This window comes from Hemiscyllium ocellatum, chromosome 38, assembly GCF_020745735.1.
Source record: "Hemiscyllium ocellatum isolate sHemOce1 chromosome 38, sHemOce1.pat.X.cur, whole genome shotgun sequence".
NCBI lineage: Eukaryota > Metazoa > Chordata > Chondrichthyes > Orectolobiformes > Hemiscylliidae > Hemiscyllium > Hemiscyllium ocellatum.
This window is the reverse complement of record NC_083438.1, coordinates 32,833,347-32,860,969: the sequence shown is the minus strand read 5'-3', so window position 1 is coordinate 32,860,969 and position 27,623 is coordinate 32,833,347. Positions and strand designations below refer to the sequence as shown.

Here is a 27,623-nt window from a genome sequence, read left to right as displayed (position 1 = left end):
CATTTAGAAACCAGTCTCGGCTGGTATTCTTCCTACGGAAGTGCGTGACCTCAGACGTTCCCATGTTGTATTCCATCTGCCACGTCTCCAGGCCTGCCCTTCCTCAGCCTGCCTCAACACCTCCTATCCCTGCACCTATCTTTGAGTCAGCCGCAAACCGATTTTTGACACTCTCAATCTCTGCGTCAGATCGTTAATGCGTTAAAAGAAACTGAAAGATTGCGGACGCTGGAAACCAGAAACAAATACAGACATTGCTGGGGGGGATAAAAAACTCAGCAGGTCTGGCAGGAACTGTGGGGGGAAAAGGAGAGTTAACATTTCAGGTCCAAATTGCTATAGAACACCAGGAGTCAGACAAGAAACGTCTGCACACGCATAAGAAATCAGAGACACGTTGCAAACAGGCGGGCACAATGAGCCACAAACAGACATGTGCCCCGGACACGCACACAGTCAGAAAAACAAAACCATGCACCTACCCCAGACGTGATCACGCACGCACAAACACACTCTCCGAGAGCACTCAGACAGGTGACTGTGCACAAACACACACACACACACACACACACACACTCCCCGAGAGAGAAGGGAAAACACACACAGATGGGCGAAGATACCGGAGCAGTCACAACACACCAACTCAGGGCCAAGAGCAGAGACGGCCTGCAGCCAGTGTGAATAACCAGATGGGGAGGAACAATCGGGGCAGTGTTTACTGCAGAGCACAGGGCTCCTGCCAACTCCAGCTGGGCTCGGTGCTCACTCCAGTCCGCAAAGCCAACACCATCCCCCGCCCCCCACCCCCTCTCCTCACACCAGGAGGGAGCTGGCTACCACAGGATTACCACTCACTCCCCGCCGCGTCGCCGACAGAACAGCAAGGAAATGAGTCTGGAACACACTTTGTTTTTATTACATTTCACATTTCCTCCACAAACTGAAGTGCATTCCAACAATGACATAAGGAGGAAATATATGACACTACTACGGAGCTCAGCGCTGACCCTCCGACAATTCCCACTCCCTCAGCGCTGACCCTCCGACAGTGCGGCACTCCCTCAGCGCTGACCCTCCGACAGCTCGGCGCTCCCTCAGCACTGACCTTCCGACAATGCCCACTCCCTCAGCACTGACCCTCCGACAGTGCAACACTCCCTCAGCACTGACCCTCCGACAGTGCAACACTCCCTCAGCACTGACCCTCCGACAGTGCAACACTCCCTCAGCACTGACCCTCCGACAGTGCAACACTCCCTCAGCACTGACCCTCCGACAGTGCAACACTCCCTCAGCACTGACCCTCCGACAGTGCAACACTCCCTCAGCACTGACCCTCCGACAGTGCAACACTCCCTCAGCACTGACCCTCCGACAGTGCAACACTCCCTCAGCACTGACCCTCCGACAGTGCAACACTCCCTCAGCACTGACCCCCCGACAGTGCAACACTCCCTCAGCACTGACCCTCCGACAGTGCAACACTCCCTCAGCACTGACCCCCCGACAGTGCAACACTCCCTCAGCACTGACCCCCCGACAGTGCGGCACTCACTCAGCACTGACCCTCCAACAGTGCGGCACTCCGTCAGCACTGACCCTCCAACAGTGCGGCGCTTCCTCAGCGCGGACCCTCCGATGGCGCGGCGCTCCCTCATTATGAAATGTCCGGGGGGGGGTGGAGGTGGGGTTACCGCATGCCAAGAGAGGAAGGGAGTGGGAGTGAGAGTCCGTGGCTGACTGTAGATGGACATATTGTCCCTGTTCAGAAAAGAAGTAGGGGAAGAGGAGCATTGAATTAAAGAGACATGCAGAGACAGCGAAGGTGACATGAGGAGATACATGTTTACCCAGCAGGCTTTGCGGTATGGAGTGGCCTGTCTGGAACTATAATGGGGGCTGGTTCAGTTGAGATATTGGTTGTCGATTTGGATAGAAATAGTGTGTAAGGAAGTAAAGGCCGGCGACTCGCACTCAGTAATGATGCTCAGATGGAGAGCAAGGGCAGGGTCGACGGGCCGAACTGCCACTTCAGTGACGCAAAATGCAGCCACCGATACGGAACCGCTCAGCCTGGTGCTGACCTCTGACCTGCGCCCTCAGAACCCGGCCCACCCTGACCTCTGGTCTTCCTCCGGGTTGTTGGCAGAGAGCAGCGACATGATGGTGGATTTGCCTGTTCCTTGCAGCCCGATGATTCCGATCACCAACACGTCCGTCTGGTCCAGCAAGAACTGAAAAAGGGGAAGGAGAGGAGTCAGGGGGTGAAGGTTACTCAGCAACATCAGCGAGCTCTGTCAGCAGTCAGTACCCCCCCCATCCCCACCCCGCCCTCATGCACACAGTCAGTATTGGTCAATCTCAGCCTCAGGAATTCTCACGCGCGGTCTCACACCCTCACAAGCATCGCACCTTCCAATGCCCCGTGTCTCTGCGAGTGCGTGTCCATGTGCTTACACATGCCTGCGTGCAGGTGCGCGTGTGCGTGTGAAAGCGCACGCCTGTGGCTGCGCAGAAGAGTTTCCGACCATCACCCCCAAGGCCAGGCTTGACTCGGACGTTGATGAGGACCTTGTTCATTGGGAAATTCATTCAGCGGGAGTCGAAATACCAGCATTTACCACCCAACCCTAATGACCCAGGGTTATTTGAAAGTGAATTCACATTCTACTGTCGACCGTGGTTGGTTTGAACTGAGGACCCTCGAATATTACCCAGATTTCTGAATTAATACTTTTAGCCATACTACTACCAGGCCATTCACTCCCTATGCTTCAGGAGTCCACAGCGCTGAGGGAGCGCCGCACCATCAGAACACAAGGAGTCAACCTCCGACAGTACGGCGCTCCCTCAGCACTGACCCTCCGACAGTGCGGCACTCCCTCAGCACTGACCCTCCGACAGTGCCCACTACCACAGCACTGACCCCCGGACAGTGCCCACTCCCTCAGCACTGACCTCCCCCGACAGTGCCCACTCCCTCAGCACTGACCTCCCCCGACAGTGCCCATTCCCACAGCACTGACCCTCCGACAGCGCGGTGCTCCCTCAGCACTGATCCTCCGACAGCGCGGCGCTACCTCAGCACTGACCCCCTGACAGTGCCCACTCCCTCAGCACTGACCCTCCGACAGTGCCCACTCCCTCAGCACGGTCCCTCCGACAGTGCGGCGCTCCCTCAGCACTGACCCCCTGACAGTGCCCACTCCCTCAGCACTGACCCTCCGACAGTGCGGCGCCACCTTAGCACTGACCCTCCGACAGTGCGGCACTCCCTCAGCACTGACCCTCCAACAGCGCGGCCCTCCCTTAGCACTGACCCTCCGACAGTGCGGCCCTCCCTCAGCACTGACCACCCCAAATCCACCGATTGTATTCTAGACTGCCTTCACCCCAGGCCCACCCACCTCCCATTTATCTCTCCACCCCAGAGCCCTTCATTCCAGGTGAAGCGCTTTTGCCTGAAACATTAACTTTCCTGCTCCTCAGATGCTGCCTGACCTGCTGGGTTTTTCCAGAACCACTCTAATCGAGACACTGACCAGGCAGGACTTACACTGTTAACGTTAGGGCTCGGAGGAGTGTTGTCAAACAGAGAGACCTAGTGGCGCAGGTGTGTAATTCCTTGAAAGTGGAGTCACAGGTAGACACGGAAATGAAGGTGGTGTTTGGTACATTTGCTTTTATTTGTCAGTGGATTGAATATAGGAGTTAGGAGGTCATGTGACGGCTGTAAAAGACATTGGTTAGCCCACTGTTGTACTATTGTGTGCAATTCCGGTCTCCCTCCTATCGGAAGAATGTTTTAAGATTAGATTAGATTACTTACAGTGTGGAAACGGCCCTTCAGCCCAACAAGTCCACACCGACCCTCCAAAGCGCAACCCACCCATTCCCCTACGTTCCCCTTTACCTAACATTATGGGCAATTTCCCATGGCCAACCCACCCTAACCTACACATCCCTGGGCACTATGGGACAATTTAGCATGGCCAATCCACCCTAACCTGCACATCTTTGGACTGTGGGAGGAAACCGGAGCACCCAGAGGTAACCCACGCAGACACGGGGAGAATGTGCAAACTCCACACAGTCAGTCGCCTGAGTCAGGAATTGAACCTGGGTCTCTGGCGCTGTGAGGCAGCAGTGCTAACCACTGTGCCGCCCAATTTATGGTACAGAAAAGATTTACAAGGATGTTGCCAGGGTCGGAGAATTTGAGAGACTGAACAGGCTGGGGCTGTTTTCCCTGGAGCGTTGGAGGCTGAGGGGTGACCTTATAGAGGTTTATAAAATCATGAGGGACATGGATAGGATAAAGAGACAAAATCTTGGGGGGGGGGGGGGGAAGAGTCCAGAACTAGAGGGGCATAGGTTTAGGGTGAGAGGGGAAAGATATAAAAGAGACCTAAGGGGCAACTTTTTCACACAGGGGGTGCTGCGTGTATGGAATGAGTTGCCAGAGGAAGTGGTGGAGGCTGGTACAATTGCAACATTTAAAAGGCATCTGGATGGGTATATGAATAGGAAGGGTTTGGAGGGATGTGGGCCGGGTGCTGGCTGGTGGGACTAGATTAATTTCGGAGGACTGGTTGGTATGCAGGGCCTATTTCTGTGCTGTACATCTCTGTGACTCCTGAAGTTTTCCTTTGGGCCAGGAGGAATCTCTGCCGTTCATGATTTGTTCAAAAGCACAACCTTTTTTTTGTTTTCTTTATTCAGTCACAGGATGTGAATGTCGCTGGCTGGGCCTGTATTTACGAGCAACGCTGCCTGTGGTGAGGTAGTGCGTGCTCCGATAAGGCTCTTTAATGAAACTGTTGTCCCTTTATCAGTTCCCTGATAATCCCTCTCGCTCAGTGACTCAGTGGAACGAACCTTTCACTTGCTTGTCTTGGCCCTTCCCCGTTGGACACTGGACGAAGTTCAAACCCTGATTTTCACACATGAACTTCCGTAGGAAGCCTATCCCGAGATGGAGGTGGTGCTGACTCAAGCTGATCGGGGCTGAATGAAAGCTTCAAATTCCCCAGACACAGATCAACAATGAAGTGCAAAAGGGGTCAGAGACAATACCACAGCAACCGAGAGTCAGGGGCGAGGGGCCACGCTGCAACACGGTGTTCCACCCGCCCACTCACCCCTCCCTAACCCCATCACCTCCTCCAGCCCCTACACCCCCTCCCTATCTCTGTAACCCCCCTCCAGCCCCTACACCCCCTCCCTATCTCTGTAACCTCCTCCAGCCCCTACACATCTCCCTATCCCTGTAACCCCCTCCAGCCCCTACACCCCCTATCCCTGTAACCCCCTCCAGCCCCTACACCCCCTATCCCTGTAACCCCCTCCAGCCCCTACACCCCTCCCTATCTCTGTAACCCCCTCCAGCCCCTACACTCCCTCCCTATGTAACCCCCACCAGCCCCTACACTCCCTCCCTATGTAACCCCCACCAGCCCCTACACCCCTCCCTATCTCTGTAACCCCCTCCAGCCCCTACACCCCCTCCCTATCTCTGTAACCCCCCTCCAGCCCCTACACCCCCTCCCTATCTCTGTAACCCCCTCCAGCCCCTACACTCCCTCCCTATGTAACCCCCACCAGCCCCTACACTCCCTCCCTATGTAACCCCCACCAGCCCCTACACCCCTCCCTATCTCTGTAACCCCCTCCAGCCCCTACACCCCCTCCCTATCTCTGTAACCCCCTCCAGCCCCTACACCCCCTCCCTATCTCTGTAACCCCCTCCAGCCCCTACACCCCCTCCCTATCTCTGTAACCCCCTCCAGCCCCTACACCCCCTCCCTATCTCTGTAACCCCCTCCAGCCCCTACACCCCCTCCCTATCTCTGTAACCCCCTCCAGCCCCTACACCCCCTCCCTATCTCTGTAACCCCCTCCAGCCCCTACACCCCCTCCCTATCTCTGTAACCCCCTCCAGCCCCTAGACCCCCTCCCTATCTCTGTAACCCCCTCCAGCCCCTAGCCCCCCTATCTCTGTAACCCCCTCCAGCCCCGAAACTCTCTCCCTATCTCTGTAAACCCCTCCAACCACTAAACCACCTCCCTATCTTGGTATCCTCCTCCAGCCCCTACACCCCCTCCCCATCTCTGTAACCCCCCTCCAGCCCCTACACCCCCTCCCTATCTCTGTAATCCCCTCCAGCCCCTACACCCCCTCCCTATCTCTGTAACCCCATCCAGCCCCTACACCCTCTCCCTATCTCTGTAACCCCCTCCAGCCCCTACACCCCCTCCCTATCTCTGTAACCCCATCCAGCCCCTACACCCTCTCCCTATCTCTGTAACCCCCTCCAGCCCCTACACCCCCTCCCCATCTCTGTAACCCCCCTCCAGCCCCTACACCCCCTCCCTATCTCTGTAACCCCCCTCCAGCCCCTACACCCCCTCCCTATCTCTGTAACCCCATCCAGCCCCTACACCCCCTCCCTATCTCTGTAACCCCCTCCAGCCCCTACACCCCCTCCTTATCTCTGTAACCCCCTCCAGCCCCTACACCCCCTCCCTATATGTCACACCCTCCAATCCTGGAATCCCAAGCATTCCCCAATTCCCAGTGCTGCACCGTCATTGTCCCAGGGTTCTGAGCTCTGGAAATCTTCCCTGAACTTCTCCATCTCTCTCGCTCTCTCTCTCCCGCTCTCCCTCTCTTTGAAGAGATGCTGGATAACCCAAGCTCTGGGCCTGGGTTTCAGATCACACCTGAGCTGGTGAAAGCCGCGCTGTCCCACTCCCCCCCACCCGGTTACGTGGAGCAGCAGGGGGGCATTTGCTGCGGGGGAGCGCTGCTCTGCAAACACACCTGGTTGTTGTTGTAGCGGGTGAGGTTCGGCGCACCTACCTCCATGGCGCTGTCACACCAGTTCAGCTGGTCATCGACCAGTTTGATGGAGTGTTTCATCCTCTCGGGAGGGTGCAGCTTGGCCTGGCCAATCACGGCTGGGGAAGGAGAGGGGTCAGAGTGTTACTGGGGGAACAGGGACTGGGGCCTTTAACCCGGCAGCCGCTCGCAGGACCCAGACTCTCAGTGTCACCCTCAACAAACCCCGGGGGAGGGGGGAGAAACACGCCACATCGACTCAAAACAAATCCCCAGCCACTCCCTGAGGGGATGGGAACGGACCACCTCCCTCCCCCTCTCTCCCAGGGGGCTGGGGACGGACTGTCTCCCTCCCCTCCTCTTCTCTCCCTGGGGGTGGGAACGGACCTCTCCCTCCCTCTCCCCCAGGGATGGGGGGGGGATGGGGGTGAGATACACACTGTCTCCTTCCCCCTCTCTCTCCAGGGGGGGGGGGGGTGGGAATGGACCATCTCCCTCCCCCTCTCTCCCGGGGGGGTAGGAATGAACTATCTCCCTCCCCCTCTCTCCCCAAGGGGATGGGAATGAACCATCTCCCTCCCCCTCTCCCCCAGGGAGGGGACCGTCTCTCTCTCTCCCTCTCTCTCCCCGTGTCGGGGGAACAGACTGTCCCCTCCCCCTCTCTCCCCGGGGTGGAGTGGGGTGGGAACAGACCATCTCCCTCCCCTCCCCCCTCTCTCCCAGGGAGGAACAAACCATCTCTCTCCCCCTCGCCCCCAGCGAGGGGACCATCTCTCTCTCCATGGGGGGGGGGGGGGAAATGGACCGTCTCCCTCCCCCTCTCCCCCGGGGATGGTCCAGATGTGGCCTCTCCAAGCTCCCCGCGCCTGGCCCGGCCTCGGCCCCCCACACGTTGACCTCAGTACCCACCGATGGGGGTGAACCGTCTCGATGTGGGAGGATAAAGCGAGGGGGGGGTGGGAAACAGCAGGAGGGCATTGTGGGGGGAAGAGACAGAGGTGTGGAGCACGGACAGCAGCATGGAGGAGAGGGGCCGAACGGTGTGCAGGGTAGACTCACGGTCAACGTTGGTGCTTGGTGCAGACTGGGCCATGCCCCGGTTCTGGATCTGGTAGACGGGTTGGGTCGGTCGCTGGTACTCCCTCTCGGCCTTCCCTGAAGAAGCGGGAACCTGCGAGGTACCGTCTCCCGTCGCGGTGGGTTTGCCATCTTCCCTCGCCTTCATCAGCACGATGGGCTTCTCGCTGGCATTGGCAGCGGGCAGAGGAGGGGTGGGCACTGCCTTACTGCCCTGGCGGGGAAGAAGACACAGCATCAGGACAAAACATCAAAGGAAACACTCCTTTCTCCACAGCCCCCGACCATGTCGAGTTGCCCCCACCGATAGGATTCTCCCACTGTCAGTCTCTCTCTCACTTCGACAGTCAGAGAGTCTATAATTCAAATCCCAAAGCAGGCAACTCACCTCCTGACTCCCAAATGCCTGTCTACAAGGGAGCAGTGGTTGGCCATTCGGCCCATCGAGTCTGCTCCAACCTTTCAACGAGATCACGGCTGATCTAGGATCCTTGACTCCACCTTCCTGCTCACCCCCACACAACCCTTAATTTCCCTCACTCATTAAAATCTGTCTCAGCCTTGAATACACTCAACGACCCAGACTCGACAGTGGTCAGGAATTCCATACATTCTCCGCGCTCAGGAGAAGAAGTTCCCCCTCGTCTCTGCCTTAAACAGGCGATCCCTTTATGTTCTGAGATTACTCCCCCAGACTCTCTCACAAGGGGAACCAACCCACATCCTCCCCACCCCCACTGCTGTCCAGTCCCGGAGGTATCTTGTATGTTATAGTTCTTCTATTTTTCCAGTGAGGACAGGCCCAAACCATTCAACCTCCCCTCGCAAGACAGTCCCTCCATACTTTTAAGAATAAAAGGGTAACTTGAGAGGGTCTAGGTGTGGAGCCGTAGGAGATGAGGGAGATACTAAACGAGTATTTTGCATCAGTGTCTATTGTGGAGAGGGATATGGAAGATATAGAATGTGCAGAAAACAATAACAACATTTTGAAAAATGTCTATATTACAGAGGAGGAAGTGCTGAACGTCTTCAAATGCATAAAAGTGGATAAATCCCCAGGACCTGATCAGGTGTACGCTAGAACTCTGTGGTAAGTTAAGGAAGTGATTGTTGGGCCTCTTGCTGAGATATTTGTATCATCGATAGTCACAGGTGAGGTGCCGGAAGACTGGAGGTTGGCAAATGTGGTGCCACTGTTTAAGAAGGGCAGTAAAGACAAGCCAGGGAACTATAGACCGGTGAGCCTGACCTCGGTGGTGGGCAGTTTTGGAGGGAATCCTGAGGGACAGGATGTACATTTATTTGGAAAGATAAGGACTGATTCGGGATAGTCAACATGGCTTTGTGCGTGGGAAATCATGTCTCACAAACTTGATTGAGTTTTTTGAAGAAGTAACAAAGAAGATTGATGAGGGCAGAGCAGTAGATGTGATCTATATAGACTTCAGTAAGGCGTTCGACAAGGTTCTCCATGGGAGACTGATTAGCAAGGTTAGATCTCATGGAATACAGGGAGAACTAGCCATTTGGATACAGAACTGGATCAAAGGTAGAAGACAGAGGGTGGTGGTGGAGGGTTGTTTTTCAGACTGGAGGCCTGTGACCAGTGGAGTGCCACAAGGATCGGTGATGGGTCCACTACTTTTCATCATTTATATTGGATTATTTGGATATGAACATCGGAAGTGTGGTTAGTAAGTTTGCAGATGACACCAAAGTTGGAGGTGTAGTGGATCAGCAAAGAGGGTTACTTCAGATTACAACAGGATCTGGATCAGATGGGCCAATGGGCTGAGAAGTGGCAGATGGAGTTCAATTCAGATAAATGCGAGGTGCTGTATTTTGGAAAGGCAGCTCAGAGCAGGACTTATACACTTAATGGTAAGGTCCTAGGGAGTGTTGCTGAACAAAGAGATCTTGGAGTGCAGGTTCATAGCTCCTTGAAAGTGGAGTTACAGGTAGATAGGATAGTGAAGAAGGTGCTTGGTATGCTTTCCTTTATCGGTCAGAGTATTGAGTACAGGAGTTGGGAGGTCATGTTGCGGCTGTACAGGACATTGGTTGGGCCACTGTTGGAATATTGCTTGCAATTCTGGTCTCCTTCCTATCGGAAAGATGTTGTAAAACTTGAAAGAGTTCAGGAAAGCTTTACAAGGACGTTGCCAGGGTTGGAGGATCTGAGCTATAGGGAGAGGTTGAATAGGCTGGGTCTGTTTTCCCTGGAGTGTTGGAGACTGAGGAGTGACCTTATAGAGGTTTATAAAATCATGAGGGGTATGGATAGGATAAATAGACAAAGTCTTTTCCCAGGGGTGGGGGAATCCAGAGCTAGAGGGCATAGATTTAGGGTGAGAGGGGAAAGATATAGAAGACACCTATGGGGCAACTTTTTCACACAGAGGGTGATACGTGTATGGAATGAGCTGCCAGAGGATGTGGTGGAGGCTGGTACAATTACAGCATTTAAGAGGCATTTGGATGGGTATATGAATAGGAAGGGTTTAGAGGGATATGGCCCGGGTGCTGGCAGGTGGGACTTGATTGAGTCGGGATATCTGGGTCAGCATGGACGGGTTGGACCGAAGGGTCTGTTTCCGTGCTGTACATCTCTCCGAGTCTGTGACTATTATGGTGTGAATCTTTTCTGGACTGCCTCCAACACCAGCAGATCATTCCTTAGCGAAGGAGAGCAGTACCGTTCACAGGATTCCGGCTGTTCTCCCACCTGCGCCTTGCATCCTTTCAAAAAGACTTGGTCACTTTGGTACCACATCCCCTTTGAAATAAAGGCCAACATTCCATCTGCCCTTCCTGAATTTGAATCCCAGCTTGTTTCTGATTCACGGATGACACTCCCAAATCTCTCTATTGTGTAGCTTTCTGCAGTCTTTCTCCAGTTCAATAATAGCCAGCTCTTGCACAAGGTGAGGGAATACTCCCCACTTGCCCCTGGATGGGGGACAACTCCAACAACACTCGAGAAGCTCGACACCATCCACGGACAAAGCAGCCCCCGATGGATTGGACCCACACCCACACACATCCCCTTCCTCCCCCCACCGACCCTCAGTAACAGCAGTGTGTACCATCCCCTCCCTCCCCCCACCGACGCTCAGTAACAGCAGTGTGTACCATCCCCTCCCTCCCCCCACCAACGCTCAGTAACAGCAGTGTGTACCATCCCCTCCCTCCCCCCACCAACACTCAGTAACAGCAGTGTGTACCATCCCCTCACACTCCCACCCCCCCTCAGTAACAGCAGTGTGTACCATCCCCTCACACTCCCACCCCCCCTCAGTAACAGCAGTGTGTACCATCCCCTCCCTCCTCCCCACCCCCCCTCAGTAACAGCAGTGTGTACCATCCCCTCCCTCCCCCCACCCCCCCCTCAGTAACAGCAGTGTGTACCATCCCCTCCCTCCCCCCACCGACACTCAGTAACAGCAGTGTGTACCATCCCCTCCCTCCCCCCCACCGACACTCAGTAACAGCAGTGTGTACCATCCCCTCCCTCCCCCCCACCAATGCTCAGTAGCAGCGTACCGACTACAAGATGCACTGCAAAATTCACCTCAGATAGCACTTTCCAAACCCTCTACCAGCCAGAAAGACAAGGGGCAGCAGATACATGGGAACACCAGCCCCATGCAAGTTCCCCTCCGAGCCCCTCACCAACCCGACTTGGAGATATATCGGCCGTTCCTTCAGTGTGGCTGGTCACAATCCCAGAATTCCCTCCCTAAGGGGCATCTGGAATCTACCCACAGCACATGGACTGCAGGAGTTGAAGGAGGCAGCTCTGCCCCACCTTCTCAAGGGGGCAATTAACAAAGGTCACTCTCCCCAGCAATTCCACGAAAGAACAGGAGCGATGGACGAAGGGGTTTTGGGAAAAAAAGAGCGATTCGGGTTGTTATCAGGTACGGGATCCTGCTGCACATCCCCGTACCGTACAGTGTGACACTCTACGCTGGCTGGTGAAAGATGAAAGTGTTCTGTTGGCCTTTCGGAGGTGTGGTGTCCAGACAGACAGGTGACTGAAGGGTGGGCACTGTGCTGAAGTTAGGTAAAAACATTGACTGCAGACGCTGGAAACCAGATTCTGGATCAGTGGTGCTGGAAGAGCACAGCAGTTCAGGCAGCATCCAACGAGCAGCGAAATCAACGTTTCAGGCAAAAGCCTTTCATCAGGAATAAAGCTCTAACTTATCTCTCCATGCTTCCAGCTCACTGCTTTTATTCCTGATGAAGGGCGTTTGCCCGAAACGTCGGTTTCGCTGCTCCTTGGATGCTGCCTGAACTGCTGTGCTCTTCCAGCACCACTGATCCAGACTGTGCTGAAGTTAACCACACGCCCTTCCCTGCTTGCACAGTGGGTCCCAATGGGAACAGAGCGAGGCCGCTCTGCCTGCACCCCAGCTGCTGTCCTCTCCACTTACCCTCTCCGCAGGAGGCTTGGCCAGAATGATTGGCGTTTTCTGCATGTTTCCCCGTCTATCAGTCCTCCACTCTCATCCTGTGGAAACAAGCATGGGTTTGAGACTTGCTGAGAGAACGCTGCCCCCCCCCCTCTCAATGTGAGACTGACAGCTCAAAGGAAGCGACAGACCACCATCCACACCACCTCATTGGCAACCCAGCTCAAAGCCAAGTGAGGAAGTCAGAAAGCCACAAAGGGAATCACTTCCATGTTTTACTTCTCTTTGAAGGCACACTGGGGACTCGAGGGTTAAACATTCCACTGCCAAAGGGACGCACTGCAGTCTCAATTGCATGTCTGTCCTCTTAGAGGATAGACAGAACAGCTCAGTAGGGGGGAGGCTGACTGAATCCTAAGGAAGGAATCCATTGGAGCCACATGTGGATTCCCCTGGAGCCTGAGACAGAGGTATTTGTCCTCTCCAGACAACCCTGCTAAACTGCCTCCAGCTCCCATTGTCTTCCTTCCCCTCCGTATCAGCATTCAGACGTGAATCCCCCGTTTAGAGCATGCAAAACCCTTCTGCTCGAGTCTCTTCCCATTAACACATGACCATGAACAATGCAATAATCAGTCCTTGTAATCCATTCACACGTTATCACAGGGCATCAACATTCACCGGGCCTTGTAAAATTATAATGGCCTATCTTAAACAATGTATTGACAATCAACCATGTGATTTATAGACTTTATGCACTACTCCTGTAAAAAGTTACGCCTTTGTATGTAGGGCAGAGATTCGGGGGGGGTGGGGGAGGGGTCTCACCACTAATTTCCTTGTTAAAATGAAAGTGCGCAATTAAGAAGGTACATGGTGCGTTAGCTTTTATTAGGAAAGGGATTAAGTTTTGGAACCATGGGGTCATGCTGCAGCTGTACAAAACTCTGGTACGGCCGCACTTGAAGTATTGTGTACAGTTCTGGTCACCAGATTACAGGAAGGATGTGGAAGCTTTGGAAAGGGTGCAGAGCAGATTACCAGGATGTTGCCTGGTATGGAGGGAAGGTCTTATGAGGAAAGGCTGAGGGCCTTGAGGCTGTTTTCGTTAGAGAGAAGAAGGTTGAGAGGTGATTTAATGGAGACATACAAGATAATCAGAGAGTTAGATAGGGTGGACAGGGAGAGCCTTTTTCCTCAGGATGGTGATGGCGAGCACGAGGGGGCATAGCTTTAAGTTGAGGGAGTGATAGATACAGGACAGATGTCAGAGGTAGTTTCTTTACTCAGAGAGTAGTAGGGGCGTGGAATGCCCTGCCTGCAACAGGAGTAGACTCGCCAACTTTAAGGGCATTTAAAGGGTCATTAGACAGACATAGGGATGAAAATGGAATAGTGTAGGTTAAATGGGCTTCAGATTGGTTCCACAGGTCAGCACAACATCGAGGGCCGAAGGGCCTGTACTGGGCTGTAAAGTTCCATGTTCTGTGTAAGTTGACACACGACTACTTTTGGGGACACTGAGAATCTCTCGCCAGCTGTCCGACAGTAAAGCATCTGGGTATTGAGGGAGTGCAGCATAGGTTCACGAGGTCAATTCCTGGAATGGCGGGACTACCTTACACTGAAAGACTGGAGTGACTGGGCTTGTATACCCTTGAGTTTAGAAGACTGAGAGGGGATCTGATTGAGGCATATAAGATTATTAAAGGATTGGACACTCTGGAGGCAGGAAACATGTTTCCGCTGATGGGTGAGTCCCGAACCAGAGGACACAGTTTAAAAATACGGGGTAGACCATTTAGGACAGAGATGAGGAGAAACATCTTCACCCAGAGAGTGGTGGCTGTGTGGAATGCTCTGCCCCAGAGGGCAGTGGAGGCCCAGTCTCTGGATTCATTCAAGAAAGATTTGGATTGAGCTCTTAAGGAGAGTGGAATCAAGGGTTATGGGGATAAGGCAAGAACAGGATACTGATTAAGGATGATCAGCCATGATCATAATGAATGGTGGTGCAGGCTCGAAAGGCAGAATGGCCTACTCCTGCACCTGTTATCTATTGTCTATTATCTACTGTGTACTGGATTGTCCGGTTTTGTGGAACAAAATATCCATCAACTCTAGCGCTCTCCAGCGTGCAAGGAGGCCAGTCAGCCCATCGTGACCATTCTAACTTGTTGAAAGTTCTCTCCAATTTGTCCCACCATTCCTTCCCACAGACAGAGTCCAGCAAACTCTTGCCCTCCCTCTCAGTGTTGCTGTCACTCACTATGGAAAGATTCTGTCCACACCACACCCTCAAGCAACCGATCCCACACATTCTCACAGCAAAACAAAAACAAAAGTTCGCCTCCTCTCACCGCGCTCCTCCACCTCCAAGATTCTCCACAATCCATGCCCCTAGGACATAGAAAAATACAGCACGGTACAGGCCCTTCGGCCCTCGATGTTGCGCCGACCCAAGCCCACCTAACCTACACTAGCCCACTATCCTCCATATGCCTATCCAATGCCCGTTTAAATGCTCATAAAGAGGGAGAGTCCACCACTGTTACTGACAGGGCATTCTGGTAACTTCCCCCACCCCATTGACAGGCCCTCACTAACCAGGAACACCTCAATTTGATTTCCCCCTTCACCTTCCCTGAGGAGAATGGGGGCGGAGCGCCCCGTCATCTCCTGCATATTTTAAATCGCAACCAATGATTGGTTTCCTTTACAATCGAGTGGATCGCATTAGCAAGGTCACATACTCAACATTCATCCTGCGATTGAGGAGAGTGAAGTGTTGAGATATCCTAATATGGGCTTTTGTAGAGATTATACTCAATGACTCAAAGCTAGATTTACATCAGTTACCACAGAATGGTCCAATAATCTGAATTAAGCAACAAGCAAAAGCGAGAGAGAAAAATTGAAAGCGATTGCGTTACCGGAATAAGCAAGTTTCGGTTCATCAACATCAGCTGACCCACTATATTACCTGGATACGTGGCAAATCTTCCAGATTTGGGAACACCACTCACTGGGTACCTACTGGAATAATTCACAAAGAAGACATGAGCATCAGTACATCCTGGTACGTTATCTTATTGAGACAAACAGCATGGAAACAGACCCTTCCAGTTCATACTGACCATCATCCCAAGCTATACTAGCCCCACCTGCCTGCTCCTGGCCCATATCCCTGCTTATTCATGGACCTACCCCGGGACCTAGCCCACCCCATTTGGGCAGCACGGTGGCACAGTGGTTAGCACTGCTGCCTCACAGCGCCAGAGACCCGGGTTCAATTCCCGACTCAGGCGACTGACTGTGTGGAGTTTGCACGTTCTCCCCGTGTCTGTGTGGGTTTCCTCCGGGTGCTCCGGTTTCCTCCCACAGTCCAAAGACGTGCGGGTCAGGTGAATTGGCCATGCTAAATTGCCCGTAGTGTTAGGTAAGGGGTAAATGTAGGGGTATGGGTGGGTTGTGCTTCGGCGGGTCGGTGTGGACTTGTTGGGCCGAAGGGCCTGTTTCCACACTGTAAGTAATCTAATCTGATCTAATCTAATCTTTTAAAATGTAGTCCCTGTACTCCCATCCACCCCTTCCTCAGGAAGTTCATTCCACACACAAACCACCCTCTGAGCAAAACAAAAAAATGGCACCTCATTTTTAAAATCTTTCCCCTCTCACCCTCAAAATATGCCCCCGAGTTTGGAAATACCTCACCCCAGACACCTGCCAGTCCATGCCCCTTGTGATTTTATAAACCTCAATAAGGTCACACCTTAACCTCCGACGCTCCAGGGGATAAAAATCCCAGCTTTTCTTTCTAACTCAAACCCTCCCTTGCTGGCAATAGCCCGGGAACTCTCTTCCGAACCCCTCTCCAGCTTAATAACACCCTTCCTACAAACACGGTGACCAGAACTGGACACAGTACTTCAGACACGGCCTCACTAACGTCCTGTACAGCCTCAACACAATCTGATACGCTCACCTCTCGATTCCTTGACAATGATCAATATTTAGAAGGCTCGGAGATGGACTTCAAGTGAAACATGACTGCCATCTACAGGCTGACAACATCAGGCCCCTGACTGTCTCCAATCCAGTTGGCAGAAGAGGGTACTGCAGATGCTGGAGGTTAGAGTCAAGGTCAGTGTGGTGCTGGAAAAGCACAGCAGGTCAGGCAGCATCCGAGGAACAGGAGAATCAATGTTTTGGGCAAAAGCTCTTCATCAGGAATGAGGCTGGGAGGTGGGGAGATAAATGGAAGGGGGGGGCTGGGAGGGAAGGTAGCTGAGAGTGCAATAGGTAGATAGAGGTGAGGGTAAAGGTGATAGGTCAGAGAGGAGGGTGGAGCAGATAGGTGGGAAGGAAGATTGACAGGTCATGGGGATGGTGCTGAGATGGAGGGTTGGAGTTGGGGTGAGAGGTGGGACAGGTCATGGGGACGGTGCTGAGCAGGAGGGTTGGAGTTGGGGTGAGAGGTGGGACAGGTCATGGGGACAGTGCTGAGCAGGAGGGTTGGAGTTGGGGTGAGAGGTGGGACAGGTCATGGGGACGGTGCTGAGATGGAGGGTTGGAGTTGGGGTGAGAGGTGGGACAGGTCATGGGGACGGTGCTGAGATGGAGGGTTGGAGTTGGGGTGAGAGGTGGGACAGGTCATGGGGACGGTGCTGAGATGGAGAGTTGGAATTGGGGTGAGAGGTGGGACAGGTCATGGGGACGGTGCTGAGATGGAGGGTTGGAATTGGGGTGAGAGGTGGGACAGGTCATGGGGACGGTGCTGAGATGGAGGGTTGGAATTGGGGTGAGAGGTGGGACAGGTCATGGGGACGGTGCTGAGATGGAGGGTTGGAATTGGGGTGAGAGGTGGGACAGGTCATGGGGACGGTGCTGAGCTGGAGGGTCGGAATTGGGGTGAGAGGTGGGACAGGTCATGGGGACGGTGCTGAGCTGGAGGGTTGGAATTGGGGTGAGAGGTGGGGAGAGGAGAAATGAGGAAACTCATTTGGCATTTTCTTGGCAGATTGGCGATCAGTGACCACAGGGATGAGTGAAAGATCCACAAATGCTTCCAACATATATTAACGACTCAGAGGGAGGAAGGGAATGGACTAATGGAATTTGCCGGTGACATGAAAAGTAGGTGGTGGAGATGAGAGGAATACAAACAGTTGACGGACATATCGATGGGTCAAGTGGGTGGGCACAAACCTGAGCTAATAGAGAATAACGTGAGACCCGCAAACTGTAAAGCAGGAAGCGAAGATTCAAATACCAAAATATTCACTTCAGTCTGCAAAAAGAGAAGGGAATAGAGATGGAATTTGGGGAATGAAAGGAGATGGGAAGTAAGAGGGGAAACCATGTTAATTCTCAAATCTCCAAAAGGTAATTCAATTCCAAAGGAACGTGACCCGATATTTCTCGAGGGAACTTTTCAGTAAAAAAGCGAGGGCTCTGAAAGCAGAAGCATCGCCTGTTGTGTCACTGTTGCAGTTCCACAACGTGAGAGAAAAATGCAAAGTCGTTCATTTTCGAAGGGGGAAGAAAGTGTTATTTTAACCGAGAGAAACTGCAGAAAGGGACTGTGGGACCCCCATGCACATAACACAGCCAGCTGGTCGCACACGGGCAGCAGGGAATCAGGAAGGGTTCTGCTTGCGTTCCTGATCTCCAGCTTCTTTAGTTTTCAGCTTAAGGTTAATGGAATGTTGGCCCTAGTTTCAAGAGGGTTGGAGCGTAAAAGTCAGGAAGTCTCATTCAAACCGTACAAGGTGCTGGGGAGACCACACCCGGAATACTGGGAGCGGATCTGGTCCCATTATTTCCGGAAAGATATTATTTCATTGGAGGCAGCTCAAAGAGGGTGTCCCTGGGAGGGAGGGAGGGAGAGATAGTCTCATGGACAAAGGCTGAACAGGTTTGGTATGGTTTCCTTTATTGGTCAGAGTATTGAGTACAGGAGTTGGGGGGTCATGTTGCGGCTGTACAGGACATTGGTTAGGCCACTGTTGGAATATTGCGTGCAATTCTGGTCTCCTTCCTATTGGAAAGATGTTGTGAAACTTGAAAAGGTTCAGAAAAGATTTACAAAGATGTTGCCAGGGTTGGAGGATCTGAGCTACAGGGAGAGGCTGAACAGGCTGGGGCTGTTTTCCCTGGAGCGTTGGAGGCTGAGGGGTGACCTTATAGAGGTTTACAAAATTATGAGGGGCATGGATAGGATAAATGGACAAAGTCTTTTCCCTGGGGTGGGGGAGTCCAGAACTAGAGGGGCATAGGTTTAGGGTGAGAGGGGAAAGATATAGAAGACACCTACGGGGCAACTTTTTCACGCAGAGGGTGGTACGTGTATGGAATGAGCTGCCAGAGGAAGTGGTGGAGGCTGGTACAATTGCAACATTTAAAAGGCATTTGGATGGGTATATAAATAGGAAGGGTTTGGAGGTATAGGGGCCGGGTGCTGGCAGGTGGGACTGGATTGGGTTGGGATATCTGGTCGGCATGGACAGGTTGGACCGAAGGGTTTCCATGCTGTACATCTCTATGACTCTACTCCCTGGGGGCTTAGAAAGAATGAGAGGGGATCTGACTGAAACAAACAGGGGGCTGGATGGGGTCAATGCTGAGAGGGTGTTACCCCCCTCCCCATGGAAGAGGCTAGGACCCAGGGGGGCACCATCTCTGAATAAAAGGGGCACCAATTTCCGATGGAGATGGGGAGGGAGAGGGGGGAGGGTGTTTGGAACACCCTTACCACAGAGAGCCGTGGGGGGAGCAGGGTCCTTGCATATATTGAAGGCCGAGAGAGATTCCCGATCAGTCGGGGAATCACGGAAAAAGGGGACATGAGGAACGTCGGATCAGCCACAATCCTGTGGAATGGGGGAGCAAGAGGCAAACGGCCTACACCTGTACGTATACGTGTTTCTTATAGCCCTGCCGGAGAGAGATGGAGACATCTGGGGAGGGAGCTAATGAGTTCAGGGTCCCAGGCGGTTGAAGGCACAGGGTGAGGGAGCTGCTGTTGGTGGAGCACAGGGAACTGGGGAATTCTCAAGAGGTTGGAATCAGAGGATCGAGAGACAGTTAAAACAATGAAATCCATCCCAAAATGAATAACTCATCTGTCAATCTGAATGGCCATTAAGCTGGTAAATCTCAATATCCATGTATGAATCACATGTATGAATTGGATGTAGCTCCAAATCTGGACGCTACATCCACCCTCACCAAGGCGCGCAAACTAGAAATATCGAATTATTTAATTCAGTCTGAAAAAAGAGAAGAGAAGAGAGATGGAATTCGGGGAATCAAAAGAGATGGGAAGTAAGAGGCGAAAATGTGTTGATTCTCAAATCTCCAAGAAGAATTCAAATCGAAAGGAACGGGACCCAGCACTTCTCAAAAGAAGTTTTCCGTATATAGCAAGGGCTCTGAAAGCAGAACAGCCTGGACACGGACACGGGTTACAGTTTCACAATTACCATTTCCAGCAGGATTTCAAAACTTCAGTGCACAACCCCACCTTGGGAAAATCCGTCAGCGAGGGATTTTTATTTTAGCATGGGGCGAGGGTTAGTTTATAAACAAGATATTTCGTGTTGAGGGTGATGGAGCTGGGTACAATTGCAATGTTTAAGAGGCAGCCTGTCAGATATTAGAATTAGGTTTCATTGCGATACGTACTGAGGTACAGGGTGACAGTGACAAGTTTACTATGTCACCACCTTAGCTACCCAGGGACAAACTCAGAATCCCGACACTACAAGAACAGGCCATTTGGCCCAACAAGTCCACACCGACCCTCCAAAGAGTAACCTATCCCCTACCCTATTACTCTACACTTACCCCTGATTAATGCACCTAACCTCAACACTATGTGCAACAGTTCGTTCTCTCTCTCGGTCTCTTCCCCAGCCCCCCCCAACTCTCCCCAACCTCACCAGTGCTGGGTACCCCTTCTCTCCTCCCTCCCCCCAACACTGGACTCCTTCTCTCACCCTCCCCTCATAAGCCTGAACACACACACCAGCCGGTTTCGAAACAGTTTCTACCCTCCTGTTGTTAGAATACTGAATGGACTCTCAAACTCATAACCTTCGCCTGTACCTGTGTTTGTGTTTTTGGTGCTGTTTACTATTATTTACTTATCCATGCTATTTAACTCTGTGTGATCTGCCTGTATTGCTCGCAAGACAATGCTTTTCACTGTGCCTCGGTACACATGGCAAATTCAATTCCCTCTCTCTTCCTCTCCCTGTGCCAGGCTCCCACTCTCTCAAGAATAGGCAGGGAATAGTGGGGATACAATTGACATGAACTGAAGCTCCTCATCCCTCTTCATTAAGTCATATCGATGCCTGGTAAATGTTCTTTAGTTTAGAAAGGCATCTGGTTTGTTCTTAAGCACTAGTTGGATTCCTGCGACCCATTCCGTTCTGCCACTCACTTCCGGATGGACATTGAGGCCTTGAAGAGGGTTTCATTAGAACTGTCTCAGAGATGAGGGCTTTCAGTTCGTGCAGAAAGGCTGGGAGTCATTCTCCTAAGAGCAGAGAAAGTTAAGGGGGAGCTTTAAATGGGAGTTCAGGGCGAATTTACGTTTGATGCAGCAACTTGTTGTGATCTGGGGAGGGAAACAGATGCAGCAGGTACTTGCAAAAGGGGAACTGAAGAAATACATGAAGGGGAAAGAGGTGTAGAGCCATGGGGGGGAAATGACTAGCTTGAGGATTGGGAAACGACCAGGGCAGAGATGGGGAACTGATACTGTTTGAATTAATCTTTCAAAAACACAAGCACTGGCCTCTTCCTGTGCTGGGTCAGCCCATTGTACTGAACAGCAACGTGCACCAGGAGTGCATCCTGTCCGATATTTACAGCCATTTCAAACGCAGCATCCTGCAACCAGTCTAATGAGCACGATCGCAGGACAACCACCAATTGTGCATTATCGCTGAACAAGAATAACTGGCAAGAACAGTGTCTTAAAACTAATCGAACAATCAAGAGCCTGTTAGCACAGGATTAATACACAGAGCAGGAGCAACTAGTTTAACTCTGAGACGGGGGTCCTAAAACTAGTTTAACTAGGAGAACTACACCAGGAACTGGACAGAGTGCTGTATAGAATCATAGATTTATACAGCACAGAAACAGACCCTTCGGTCCGACTTGTCCATGCCAACCATATCCTTAAGTAATGTAGTCCCTTTTGTCAATCACTCTGAACCCTTCCTATTTATATACCCATCCAGATGCCTTTTAAATGGCCTGGACCTTAAACCCTCCAACCATGGCAATATCCTTGTAAGTCTTTTCTGAACCTGTTTCAAGCTGCCTGACCTGCTGAGCTTTTCCAGCACCACACACTCAAGTCTGATCTCCAGCATCTGCAGTCTTCACTTTTTTCCAAGTTTCACAATGTCCTTCTTATAGTAGGGAAACCACAATTGCATGTGGTATTCCAAAACGGACCTCACCAAATGGCCTTCCAACTCCTGTACTCAATGCTCTGAGCAATAAAGGAAAGCATACCAAACACCTTCTTCACTATTCTATCCACCTGCAACTCCACTTTCAGGGAGCTATGAACCTGCACTCCAAGGTCTCTTTGTTCAGCAACACTCCCTAGGACCTAACCATTAAGTGTATACAGCCTAGCTCTAAGAGGACCAACTGAATGCAGTACCCTAGAACTAGTATAATTAACAGAACCATAGTATCATAAAGATAGTTGAACAGAAGTGTAGTGTTATTCAACACATATAACCAGAGGAATGCTGTATCCTGGCTCTATTTATAATCAGGAACACAATACCTTGGAACCCGTCTAAGCTGTTACTTTTAACTAGCAGTGCCGTTGTATACATTTTAACTAGGAGTACACTCACTAATTAATACAACTAGCAGCAATTAGTGTATACATTTTAAATAGGGATGCAGTAAAGCATTGTAACTAGCAAATCCCTAGAAACAATATAACTAACAGTGATGTCTACATTTAAATTAACAGCACAGTACAGTCAAAATTGTGTGCAATTCTGGTCTCCTTCCTATCGGAAAGATGTTGTGAAACTTGAAAGGGTTCAGAAAAGATTTACAAGGATGTTGCCAGGGTTGGAGGGTCTGAGCTACAGGGAGAGGCTGAACAGGCTGGGGCTGTTTTCCCTGGAGCGTCGGAGGCTGAGGGGTGACCTTATAGAGGTTTACAAAATTATGAGGGGCATGGATAGGGTAAATAGGCAAAGTCTTTTCCCTTGGGTGGGGGAGTCCAGAACTAGAGGGGCATAGGTTTAGAGTGAGAGGGGAAAGATATAAAAGAGACCTAAGGGGCAACTTTTTCACACAGAGGGTGGTACGTGTATGGAATGAGCTGCCAGAGGATGTGGTGGAGGCTGGTACAATTACAACATTTAAGAGGCATTTGGATGGGTATATGAATAGGAAGGGTTTGGAGGGATATGGGCCGGGTGCTGGCAGGTGGGACTGGATTGAGTTTGGATATCTGGGTCAGCATGGACAGGTTGGGCCGAAGGGTCTGTTTCTGTGCTGGACATCTCTGTGACTCTAGTACAACCAGCAATTCCAGATAATTAGTTGATCTCTATAACCAGCATAAGCAGCTATTCACTATAACTTGCAGTGCTGGTTATATACATTTTAATTAGGGGGACAGTACATTCTGACTAGTATAACTAATCATTTCAAGTAACCAGTCTTTCCCTCCAATTAGGTGTTCCCCAAAACTAGTATAACTAGTGGTGCTGGTTCTATGCATTTTAATTAGGGGGACAGTACATTCTGACTAGTATAACTAATCATTTCAAGTAACCAGTCTTTCCCTCCAATTAGGTGTTCCCCAAAACTAGTATAACTAGTGGTGCTGGTTCTATGCATTTTAATTAGGGGGACAGTACATTCTGACTAGTATAACTAGTCATTTCAAGTAACCTGTCTTTCCCTCTAACTAGGTGTTCCCCAAAACTAGTATAACTAGTAGTGCTGGTTATATACATTTTAATTAGGGGGACAGTACACTCTGACCAGTATAACTAGTCATTTCCAAGTAACCAGTCTTTCCCACCAACTAGGTGTACCCCATAACTAGTATAACTAGTAGTGCTGGTTATATACATTTTAACTATTAGTAAGGTACATTTGGACTAGTATAGCCATAACTGGCCGTCCCCTATAACGAGTTGTTCCATATAACTATAACTAGTTCCCTGTAACTAGTATAACTAGTAATGCTGGGTCCTGAGGTCAATACCTACCTCCCTCTCACCTGCTCTCGGCCTCTTCCGCCACCGGCCGCCCGGAGAACTGAGAGCGGCGGACCGGCCCCGGGCAAACAGCGCCTGCCTCTGAGCCGTCCGGCTGGAGCGCCGAGGCTGGGAACTATAGTTCCGCCTCAATCAGACTGTTTCCCCCAACACCTTCATTGTCCAATCCCACACTCTCCTCCTGACCCAGAGACAGGACAGTGCTCATGAGGCTCCCCTCCCCTCCCCCCCCCCCCCATTTCATGGCAACACACTTACTTTCCTTCCCAAATGAAAGACAACAGCTCCCCGCTCTTTGAAATAAATGGGGGAGACGGTGACCTTGATGAGAGGGGATTGGGGAAAACTCATGTTGCCCCCATCTCCTCCCCAACACCCAGAAGCTTCCTTTTGACCGTCTGCAGAAAGTAACATCATCCTCAAAGCAAAATTTAAAGAGTTAGACAACGGTGTCACTCCGTGATCGCCAATACAGCGCATTGTTACAGGGCAGGCTGAGGCTGTTCATCCCATCATGCCTGCCCTAGCTCTTCAGGTGAGAATCATGGCCAACTGCCAATCACCAGATATTTCCTCCACACCTGTTCCTATCCAAATAATCAGGCCTCACAGTGCCAGGGACCCGGGTTCGATGCGACCCTGGGGCGACTGTCTGTGTGGAGTTTGCACATTCTCCCCGTGTCTGTGTGGGTTTCTTCCGGGTGCTATGGTTTCTTCCTACAGTCCAAAGGGGTACAGGTTAGGGTGGATTGGCCATGGGAGGTGCAGGTTTATAGGGATAGGTTAGCCGGGGGTGGGTCTGGGTGAGATGCCGTTCAGAGGGTTGGTGTGGACTCGATGGGCAGAATGGCCTGCTTCAACACTGTAGGGATTCTCTGATGATTCTATGAATTATTCAATGCCTTGAATAAACCTGCCTCCACCACACTCCCAGGCTTACCTGCGATCTGGACACACCAGTGGAGATGAGAAGAGAGGAAACATGTTCTAACCCCTGCAGCAAGAGGCTGACTAGTCACCGGGCAGAGACCAGGCTGGTCATTTTAAATCCAGCCAGGCCCACCGACAGCATTGTATCTCCTTAACTCTCAGCAGAACATCGGTAAGGGTTTTGTTTCATTAAGTTTGTCGTAATTGCAGGCAATCTCTTACTGCCCCTTGTGGGGGAGATTACGACCCACCTCCCTGAACTACTGCAGACCCTGGGGGTATCGTTGCACCTGCAGTGCTGTTTGGGATGGATCTTGACCCAGTAACAGCAAAGGAATTGGCAAAATTCCAAGTCGGGATGGTGAGGGGCTCGGAGGGGAACTTGCAGGGAGGTGGTGTCCCCATGTATCTGCTACTCCTCGTCCTCCTAGATGGAAGTGACCGTGGGTTTGGAAGGTGCTGCCTGAGGGTCTTTGGTGAGTTTCTGCTGTGGGTCTTGTAGATGGTACACACTGCTGTTACTGAGGGGGGGTGGGGGGAGGGAGGGGATGGTACACACTGCTTTTACTGAGCGTCGGTGGGGGGATGGAGGGGATGGTACACACTGCTGTTACTGAGCGTCGGTGTGGGATGGAGGGGATGGTACACACTGCTGTTACTGAGCATCGGTGTGGGATGGAGGGGATGGTGCACACTGCTGTTACTGAGCATCAGTGGGGAAGGGAGGGGATGGTGCACACTGCTGTTACTGAGCGTCGGTGTGGGATGGAGGGGATGGTACACACTGCTGTTACTGAGCGTCAGTGGGGGAGGGAGGGGATGGTACACACTGCTGTTACTGAGCGTATGTGGGGGAGGGAGGGGATGGTACACACTGCTGTTACTGAGCGTCAGTGGCGGGAGGGAGGGGATGGTACACACTGCTGTTACTGAGGGGGGGTGGGGGAGGGAGGAGATGGTACACACTGCTGTCACTGAGAGTCGGTGGGGGGATGGTACACACTGCTGTTACTGAGCGTCGGTGGGGGAGGGAGGGGATGGTACACACTGCTGTTACCGAGTGTCGGTGAGGGGAGGGAGGGGATGGTACACTCTGCTGTTATTGAGGGTCGGTGGGGGGAGGGAGGGGATGTTTGTGGGTGTTGGGCCAATCCAGCAGCGTCTGCTTTGTCCCTGGATGGTGTTTCTTGAATTTCTTGAGTGTTGTTGGAGCTGCCCCCATCCAGGGGCAAGTGGGGAGTATTCCCTCACCCTCCTGCCTTGTGCATTGCAGATGGTGGGACATGCTTTGGGGGGTCAGGAGGGGAGTTTCTTGCCAACATATTCCTAGCCTCTGACCTGCTCTTATAGTTGCTGTGTTTCTGATCATTGGTCATTGACTTCAAAAAGCAAGGAAGTTCGACCATTTCAATGGAGCTGAGGTGGAGAGGGTCAAGCGCATCAAGTTCCTGGGAGTGATGATCACCAGCAATTTATCCCGGTCCACCCACAGTGAGCCAACAGTCAAGAAAACAAAACACCACCTCTACTCCCTCAGGAGGCGAAGGAAGTTCGGGGTGTCTGTATCAGCTCTTACTAATTTTTAATAGCTGCATTGTGAAAGCAACTGCTTTTCCCAGGATTGGAAGAAACTACAGAGAGTTTGTGAACCACGTTTCCACCCACTGACTCCATCTACATCACCTCGGGAAGACAGCCAATATCATCAAAGACCCCCAACCCAGTTCTAATCTCTTCCATCCTCTTCCATCGGGCGGCAGGTACGGAAGCTTAAACACACGTACCAACGGTTTCTTCCCTGCATCATTAGCGTTCCGAATGGACCTCTCAAGTGTTGATCTGGCTCTCTGTGCACCTTCTCTGTAGCTGTGATATTGTGTTCCTCGCTCTGTTGTATCACTCTGTGATCTTTGAAGGGTGCGAGCTGCCAGTATTGCACGCAAAACAAAATATTTCACTGTACCGAGGTACATGTGACAACAATAAATCAAATAGAATGTTATTAGAATCCCAACAGTGTGGAAACAGGCCATTCGGCCCAAAACATCCACACCAACCCTCTGATAAGTATTCCATCCATTCCCCTATTGCTGTATATTTACCCCCTGACTAATGCACCCACCCTATACATCCCTGATTGCTGTGAACAATTTAGCCCTGGCCAGTTCACCCTAAACTGCACATCTTCGGACCAGCCAGAGGAAACCCACGGACAGAATGTGCAAACTCCACACAGACAGTCACCTGAGGCTGGAATTGAACCTGGGTCCCTGGTGCTGTGAAGCAGCAGTGCTAGCCACTGAGCCACCGTGCCTCCCCAAGCAGGATGGGGGTATAATTTCTTGGGGTTTAGGAGGATAGGGGATGTCCAGTTGCGTTACTAGCCAATGGTCACCCCCAGGATGTTGATGGCGAAGAATTCAGGGATGGTAACACCATTGAAAGTCAAAGATGGTGGTTAGATTCGCTCCTGTTGGAGATGGTCATCACCTGGCATTAGCGTGCTGCACTTGTCAATTCCTTCACCTTGGTCACACATCGCTGAAGTCTAGCCATCCAACGCAGAGCAGGGATGTGTCAGAAGACACGCTGTGTTGTCTACTGACAGACATTGGAGGGGTGTAAAGCAATTGGCCGACTACCAACCTTTCCCTCAACATGTGACAAGAGAGTGCACGAATTCCACGCAGACGGCGCAGTGACTGAACTTTCACAGACAGCATCCATTAACTCAACCTCCTGGGTCTAAATTTTGATGCCCCTTTCCAAGTGGTACCTTAACTTAATTTGACAGCATATCGATCTTAATTGGTCATGAACAAGTGGGAAACTTGGAGGGATCTCCATGGCAACTGCAGATTGGGCCTATGGAGCAGGCAATGCAGAGGCCCTGACTGTGAAGGGGTGCAAATGAGGAAGTTTTGCTGCATTTACATAGAGCTTTGGGAAGATCGAACCTCAAGTGAAGCATTGTTTAGTCTCTTTATCTAAGGAAGGGTTACCTTGCAGGCTGGTGGGGAATGGACTCCAAACATGAGAGGATTCTCCGCTGGAGAGCAACTGAGAATC

General features: G+C 51.7%; 1 protein-coding gene across 2 annotated transcripts in view; it reads right to left on the bottom strand.

Annotated features, from left to right (window-relative positions):
- The window catches only part of smg9 (SMG9 nonsense mediated mRNA decay factor), a 42,893-nt gene extending 19,224 nt beyond the window's left edge, over positions 1–23,669 (bottom strand). The window contains exons 1-6 of one of the 2 annotated variants that reach the window (XM_060852640.1): positions 23,616–23,669; positions 15,323–15,375; positions 12,361–12,437; positions 7,901–8,132; positions 6,863–6,960; positions 2,122–2,234 (exon numbers count right to left, since the gene is read on the bottom strand). In XM_060852640.1, the coding sequence (XP_060708623.1) occupies positions 2,122–2,234; positions 6,863–6,960; positions 7,901–8,132; positions 12,361–12,405 (488 nt within the window). In that variant the 5' untranslated portion in view covers positions 12,406–12,437; positions 15,323–15,375; positions 23,616–23,669. The remainder of the gene's footprint in view (positions 1–2,121; positions 2,235–6,862; positions 6,961–7,900; positions 8,133–12,360; positions 12,438–15,322; positions 15,376–23,615) is intronic. The other variant, XM_060852641.1, reaches the window with a different exon arrangement.
- Between the last annotated feature and the right edge of the window lie 3,954 nt (positions 23,670–27,623).